This window comes from Microtus oregoni, unplaced genomic scaffold, assembly GCF_018167655.1.
Source record: "Microtus oregoni isolate MIOR12 unplaced genomic scaffold, Mior012 000069F_ref0000032, whole genome shotgun sequence".
NCBI classification, from domain to species: domain Eukaryota; kingdom Metazoa; phylum Chordata; class Mammalia; order Rodentia; family Cricetidae; genus Microtus; species Microtus oregoni.
The window spans coordinates 6,162,320-6,170,505 of record NW_024543976.1 but is presented as its reverse complement, the minus strand read 5'-3'; the positions used below and the strand labels follow the sequence as shown (position 1 = coordinate 6,170,505).

At 44.7% G+C, this 8,186-nt stretch overlaps 1 protein-coding gene across 1 annotated transcript in view; it reads left to right on the top strand.

Moving 5' to 3' along the window:
• The first annotated feature begins 489 nt into the window (after positions 1-489).
• Positions 490-8,186, top strand: part of LOC121440664 (A disintegrin and metalloproteinase with thrombospondin motifs 19-like) — a 170,667-nt gene continuing 162,970 nt past the window's right edge. The window contains exons 1-2 of the mRNA XM_041641459.1: positions 490-577; positions 1,081-1,730. Coding sequence (XP_041497393.1) covers positions 490-577; positions 1,081-1,730 — 738 coding nt within the window. The remainder of the gene's footprint in view (positions 578-1,080; positions 1,731-8,186) is intronic.

Genomic DNA, 8,186 nt, shown 5'->3' with positions numbered 1-8,186 from the left:
GCCCTCTCTTCTCCTCGGCGTCCCGGGGAGTGTGCAGAGCTCTGCTAAGGCAAGCTGTCCAAACCCGGGCACCGGCCTCGCTCTGTGCGGGTGCCGGCGGCGAGCATCGGCTGGGATCGCACTACTCCGCCCGATCCGAGACCGGCCGGTCCTCCGCGCGTCTCCCGGCTCTCGGCGGACTGCGGGACTGTCCCGCGGGGCTCAGGCTCTGGCCCGCGGGGCCTAAAAACTCCTGCACGGTCCACAGCACAGAAAGTCGACTCATCACCTAATTCGCCGGGGAGCTGGAGCGCAGAGAGCCCGAGTGCTGCTGGCCGCTCCTCCCCACCCCAGCCCCGCCCGGGCTCCGGGAGTCACACAGCTTGCCCCCCCCTCCGCCCCCCGCCCCTGGCAGACAAAGGGCCCGGGCACAGTCGCCGCCTGGCCGCCGGCGCTCCGGGGAGGCGGCTGCGTGCGCTGTGGATCGCGCGGGAAGCGCGCACTGTGGAGATGGGCCCCGAGATGCGCCTGACTCGCATCTGCTGCTGCTGCTGCCTCCTCTACCAGCTGGGCTTCCTGTCGCATGGCACCATCTCAGGTACGTTCTAGAGTGACTTTCCAGCTTCCTCTCCCACTTGGCCAGTGAGGACCCAGGACACACGGGGAGGCAGAACTGGTGCACCCCGTGCGTGTTGAGCAGAGCTCTGTGGGTAGCAGGGAAACAGCTTGCTGGGCATATGAGCAGGTCAGGGTCACAAGCGAAAGGCCCTTTCCTTGGCCTGATTTTAACATCTGTAAAATGATCAGCTCCCCCAATCCCACCCCAAGTCATGGTTCAAAGCTGTGTTTACCGTACCCGGAGGAAACCGGGTGGCTTGCCATTTATTTCTTTTGCGAGCTTACTGGAGTTTGCACCGGTTTCAGTTAGTATATGCTTAAATAATATCGCTACACTTTTAGTATGAAAGTGTCGAGGTCTGTAAGACTTCAGGTCCTGCAGGAGTCTCCTCGCATTCGTGCAAGCGCATGTTATCTGTGGGGACCTTATGCCTGAATGCTTGCGTAAACTTTAAGCCCTGCGCCCGTCTGCCTCATTCACAGGACTACAGCTCACACCCGACGTCGAAGAGTGGGAAGTCGTGTTTCCTGCACTCTGGCGCCGGGAGTCTCTGGACGCGGTGGGCGGCAGCGGGGGCAGCGCAGATCCGGGCTGGGGGCGCGGCGCTGGGGGCGGCGGCCGGCCGCAGGCTGCGGGCAGCTCGCGCGAAGTGCGCTCGGTGGCCCGGGCGCCGCCGGAAGAAGCCCCAGATGGCCAGTCAGAGTCCTGGTTCGAGTCTACCCCGCAGCCAGGTGATGAGGACGAGGAGGAACTCGAATCTCAGGAGCTGCCTCGGGGATCCAGTGGAGATACCTCCCTGTCCTCGGGAGCCCCGGCCTCGTGGCAGTCGCCGTCGCCCCCGCAATCTCCCTCGTCCCCACCCCCGGCCCAGCAAGCGGAACCCAGCACTGAGGAGGTGCTACTGAGAATCCCGGCCCTCTCCAGAGACCTGTACCTGCTGCTCCGGAGAGATGGCCGCTTCCTGGCGCAGGGCTTCGCGGTGGAGCAGTGGCCAAATCCAGTTCCCGATCCCACCCGGGCAGAGGCTGACCCTCGACCTCCCACGCCGCCAGACTCCGCCTGCTTTTACACTGGGACGGTGCTGCACCATCCTGGCTCTTTGGCCTCTTTCAGCACCTGTGGAGGTGGCCTGGTAAGCGCCCTCCCTTCCCCAGCTCTTTCCATTACATCCTTTTTTTTTTTTTTTTTTTTATACGCCAGCTGTTTTGCATACATCTCCTCCTCCATTCTTTCAAGCGTTTTTCTGAGCTTACTTGGACACCTTACCACCCAGGTGTCTACACTAAGCGTTTCTAAAGGAAACACTACTAGAGCGGTGCAGTGAACCAAAGGTCTTACTGCAGACAGGGAGCTTTCGAGGGAACTGCCAATTTCTTTGGGAGTCTGCCTTCTTATTCTTGCAAGTGGTTCAACTAATGTTTTTCGAATTTCTGAAGCACGTCCACCATGTGGTAGGTGTCTTTGAGCAGTTTGAAATATGCACCATACTGAATCCTGTTTGTATTTGCCCCCACCCTCAGTTCGTCCGTTATCGGTGGTTTTACGGTGTTTGTTCGTTTGAGTGTCCCACTACAAAGCAGCTCAGAACAGTTCTCTGGTAGTTACATTCTGACAAGTGTTTAGAATCCGTACTCACAACATTCATTCTCGAAAAGCCCATTGCAAAGGTACTCAATCTAAGGCAGAGGTTTGCCATAGGGCACTCCTGGAATCCCACCAGCAGGGGGCTAGGGTTTTTTTACTCTTGTTCTTTTTCATGCTATTTTACAACAGCCCCCTTTCCTCTCGAGAGTCCATGTTGGAAAGTTTGAAGGTGGAATTGGTTTCCTGTTGAGAAAGTCACTTTATCCATGTTCATTACTTGACTTTTCTTCTTGTCTTGACTTCATTAGCTTCCATAAGATGACCTTTACTTTGTGTGGGTATAAAAATATAGACCACAAAATTGACCACTCTAAAGAACCTTATATGTTCAGCTCAGTGGCAGTACCCATATTTGCCTAATTTTCCTGCCATATCCCCTATAACCTTAACTATTGGTATAAGCAGAACTCGTGGGAAATCCCCCTGTGAGTTGCTATTGCTCCTCAGAGGGGACCATTAATATAATTCTTATTTATAAGAATTTACAAAAAAGCAATTTGATGCTGTGGAGGAAAATCCAACAGCAATACATGACAGTCAAAAACCACCCAAAGGCAAGGAATGCTAAAGAGAAAAAAAAATGGTTAAAAACCCAAACAAAACAAGACTTGGAAACTTTACCTATGCCACCAAAGTTCTTGTGCTTGAATGCTGGGAATTGTTGGACAGGGCTATGTTTTACTGGATGGTGAATATTCAAATATAGGCATTTTAGGCATGACTGGGAAGGTGGCTTGGAAAAATGACGTGGAAAGCTTTGAAAATGTTTTCGGTGGAACTGATACTGGAACGCCTCAGCAGGGTAAACATTTTGTGGGAGTTTCATTGTCTGCTAGCTTTCGGCTGGGGATTAAATAATTACATATAGAACGTTCCTGGTGTGGTAAGAGCAGTAGGGGGACAAAGCATTTCACTGTATTGAGTCTTGGGCTGTGGGTCAGATTTTCCAAATGAGCTATGTCCTCTCACCATACTTAAGGGAGCAAAGTTAGAATTATGACTGGGGTTTTCATGGCCGGAATGAGAGTTTGACATTCCTCCCTGTTTATCATGCTGGAGTTTTTGCTCACTTTTCCTACCAGCCACACAAGGATATACTCTGAACTGGGAAGTCTTTGTTGTGGAAGAGAACTGACGTTGCCAGTAATACAGTATAGCAGTCAGAATTTGAGTAAATGTGTAGGCAGATAGCCAAGAGGGTAAATCTGCTACTCTGACTGCCATGCTAGTCCCTCCCTTAGGAGCTCCTGGACTAGGGAAGAGAGGATAATTCGTGATCTTGACTCCAGCTTTGGCTTCTTCCCTGGTGAAAAGTTCTTTACCCCTCTCATCTGTGGCATGAGATAACTAAATGATTGAATTAAAATTTAAATAGTCAACTTTATAGCTATTAATTGGATCTTGTATTAAGGGCTAGAATAACCTGTCTTCAGAGGCACACAATGAAGTTGCCCATATAAATAAATGGATATGACAAGAAGTCATACGGCAATGGCATGCAATTGTCAGGAGTCAAATGTCTCACCTGAATTTAAAAATCCTTGCCCAAGGTAAAACCCTAGGTAGGGAAGTTGAGGCCAGCTTTCCAATACTCAGAAGTTTAACTGGGTTTCTAAGAATGGGGAGATAGTCTCCAGCCACATGATGTGCTTCAGGTAGAGCGAAGAGACCGTGGGAGGTGTTGGCAGAGCCCATAAAGGAACAAAACAAACTCGGTGTCTAGACCAGAAGAAACAGAAGACCTTAAAATGTCCATTTGGATTAGACCTCCAGAGCGGCATCTTCTCGAGTGTGGGCCTCGTTTAGCTAGTGTGATGAGCCTAGACCAGATTGCTGCTCATCCTGTAACCCTTGTGGGAGACACCATCCTGCAGAAGGTGGATTACTTCCAAATGTTACAGCCTTTTGTGGATAACAGCGTCATTCTTCTCCATCAGCAAAAGCTTTCTTACTGGTGGTTTGACGAGGGTAAATCACCATGTGTCCAGTTATTCGTTCTTTCCATAATGAGTTTTAATTGCTAGCTACTACCGAACCATAGAGATGAATTACCTTCTTGATTATGACATATTTAAAAAGGTTTACATTTTTAATAAAAGGAAAAAGGTTATCAGCTACCCAGTTTTGTAAAGAGCTAACAGATTAGACATCTATTTCCCAGATATTCATCCAGCTTGTAATTTGAAAGTACTAGTGATGGAATGGATATTTTGGATAGAGGACCAAGTTCTGCCTCATCAAAGCACTAAGTATTTCTGAATCTCCATTTTCCCCTTATAAAATGTACATATAACAATTGTGTATCTAGCAACTATTTTACATATGAAGTCTTATTGTGTCTTCTCCCCCTAGTTAGGCTAATACTGAATGATAACCTTTGCTTAGCTATTTATTAGATTGACTGGACCTCCAACACAGTAGCATTGATCAGTCAGATATCTGCCAATGACTCTTGTGCCTAAAGACTCTGTAGATAACAGAAACAGAAGCAGATGAGGCAGTGTTGATGCTTTTCAAGGAGCGCTCACCCTAACCTGTCAATCGCTAGATAAGCAGGAAGTGTAGTAGATTAAGTGCTGGGATTGGGTGTCTTGCTTTCATTCCCAAATCCTTATGAGATGACTAGTTGTTGATGGGCAAAACTACACAAACAACAAGAAAACCATACCACTGAATAAATAATAATAATAAAAATAACGAATAAAGGGCTTCCCATCATTGTCTTTAAAATGTAAAGTATATGAAAATAACCAGTTCCGCAAAACAGCACAGCAGTGATGTTAGCCTGAAATGGACACCATGACATTGTTTCAGCTATGCTCAGTCTTCATGTACAGTCAAGCACTGTACAGCTGTCCTGCATTTCCAGCAACGTGACCCTGTAAAACAGTCAAATCCACGTACTGAGCCAAAGAAAAGTCGGCCAGTGTCTTTTTCCTTATTGCTAAATATGTAGATAATTTTCTCAGAATGGTGAACAGCAGTGACTAAACCGTAATCGATTCTTTTTTTTTTTAAATTTATTTATTTATTCAGGATTTCTGCCTCCTCCCCGCAACCGCTTCCCATTCTGCCTCCTCCCCGCAACCGCTTCCCATTCTGCCTCCTCCCTGCAACTGCTTCCCATTTCCCTCCCCCTCCCGTAATGGATTCTTTACTTACACTGAGAGTTTTAACTCAGAGGCTAAGGCAGGAGAATTGTGAGTTCAAGACTAGCCTGGGTGACATAATGAAACCCTTCCCAAGATCAAACAAGAGTTTTTAATATTAGTGGTCATTTTGTTTACTGTTTGATACAGAAAAATACTTTTTTTTTCTTTTTTCATGTGTACTTTCCTGTACTCAAAAATTCTAATCTGTGATGAATTTTGAACAAGTTAATATTTTGGGACCTGGACTTTGGATAAGTTAATGTACGAGAGCAGCAGTCAGGGCAGGGAGGAAGGAAGGAGACTGTTTGACATGGAGAGCAAGTGGGCTACGTGTCTGAACACCATGTGGCAGTCTTCCTGGGGAGACGTGACCCGGTCAACGTACCCCAGATAGCAAGCTGGTAACAGACCGCAGTAAGGCTACCATTAAAGTCCAGCTTTGGGAACCAATGCGTTTCATAGGGACTGTTTACAAGAACATGGGGAAGGAGTCTATTACAGGAGCAGAAATGACTCAGACAGCTGCATTACCAAAGTCCCTACCAGCAAAAACTGGGAACCTGGAACATACTTCCCAGCCTGTAAGCAGCTCACTGGGTTGGAGAATGTTCTTTCCAAGTAGCCCAGTTGGTCTGAGCCTGGCCTGATCCCCGCTTCAAGGCAGATCCGAGAGTGTCTCTTAGCAGTTCTTTCTGTTTATATGCTCAGGGAGGGAGAGACCTAATGATTATGTTCAGTTTCACAGACTTTCTGAAGCCATTGAGTTATTTACTTCTTCAGCTTAGCATGCTTCCCTGCAAGACAGAAAATTTTAACTCTGCTGAAAGCAGTAGTTCTCAATCTGTGTGCTGCCACCCCTGGTGGGGGCTGAAGGGGTCTCCTAAGACCATCGGAAAACACAGATATTACGGTTATGAAGTAGCAATTAGAGTAATTTTATGGGTTGGGGTCACCACGACATGAGGAACTGTAATAAAGGGTCATAGACTTACAAGGGTTGAGAACTACTTGCTAAGAGCACCTTGTTGCTTTATCTATGACATCTTCCCATTCTGATCATCAAAAAAGAGATACCCAAATTTTGACATACTGTGACAGAATTGTAGAAAATCAGAGAGAAAGAGAAAAAATCTAACATTTATTAAGGAGAGACCACCAATGGAGGAATGGACATCAGTTGATCTGAGATGATTAAATCTATAATATTTGATGTTAGAGCATGGATTATTCAGAGTTCAGCAAAATGATTTTGAATCTTGGTGAGTATACATGGCTCTTCTCCCATTACAATCTAAGGCCAAAATAAATTATTCTTGAAATAAGAAGGATTCAAATCTTACCATGTAGAACCCCCAATAATGATATAATGAAAACTCCTCTTCTATCTGTTCCCTCCTTGTTACTTATTGTTTTTCCCAAGTATAAAACGTGCTTTTTGTGGCATATGATCTGGAAGTTACGAATGCACAAGAATATGCACATGTAACTTTGCGATTTTTGTGATATCTGCACCTGCATGTGTGAGATTTCCTTTTGAGGAGTTCTGTTTAATTGGATCTCAAAGCTTTTCCACTATCTGCCTCAAGTTTGGCTTGATGAACCTTTGAATGTTTGACTCCAATACTTTCCTGTCATGAACTGTGACATAGACAGAAGAGTAAAGACATCGTGGTGGTTAGGTAACATTTTGCATGTCAAAAGGAAGGTGTGTGTATTGGTAATGCATTGTGAGGTGGTGGTGTTTTATACATAAGCCAACAAAGGTGTGCAAGCTCACCTTTCCCTGTAGAGTTACCTGTATTATTATTAAAATTTCTTTCTTTTGGTTCTCATTATCTTATAGAATTTCTCTTTATATATTTTACCTATTTTTCTATGTGATTTTTGCTCTTCTTTATTTCTAATTATAGAGTTCCTTAATATCAATATTTTGAAAGACAAATTTTAATTATAACAAATATATTCTAAAAACAATTTCAAAAATAAATAAAATTAAATATATCATCTGTAGTCTTCCATCCAGAGAGACACTTAGCTTTTAATGGTTTTATGAAAAGGCTAAAGTTACTGGGAGACTAGGAAAGGTGTGCTTTCTTTCTATGTGTTTTGAAACAGGGATTCTCGGTATAGCCCTAGCTGTCCTGGAACTCACTCTGCAGACCAGGTTGGCTTTGAACTCACAGAGATCTGCTTGCCTCTACCTCTGAAGTGCTGGGGTTAAATAAAAGTCTCTATCGATCTATCTATCTATCTATCTATCTATCTATCTATCTATCTATCTATCTAGGTGTACTTTGTTAAATATCCTTTTGGGGTCATAAGACTGCATTAAATTTTACAGATTTAGAGGATCAGATGGAATTCTTGATCTCACACATTGCGTTTTGTATTCACTTGCTCCATATTTGTGTTCTTATTCAATTCAGGTAATTGGTAATTAGCTTAAGGAACACATCCATTTTCTACATAGCTACATGCCTACATGCAAAGTCTTTATACGTAAGCCTATTGTGCAGTACTCTGTAAATCTTCATCAGTGGTCCTTAACATCTTTCAATTCAGAAGGCTTGGAAAACAGAAAGTACAATAATAATTTCTTGCCTTATGTATCAATCATATTGAGTTCCTTGCTCATGTATTGATTTGTATCTTACGCTTGAGATAATCCTATCATGTACCAAATTTGAAGAAGAAATTTTTGTATTTACTTACCAGTATTTACTTTTTTGAATTTTACTAACTGAATCATAAAAAGCACATTTAAAGATCAGATGTATTTATTTTATTTTTAT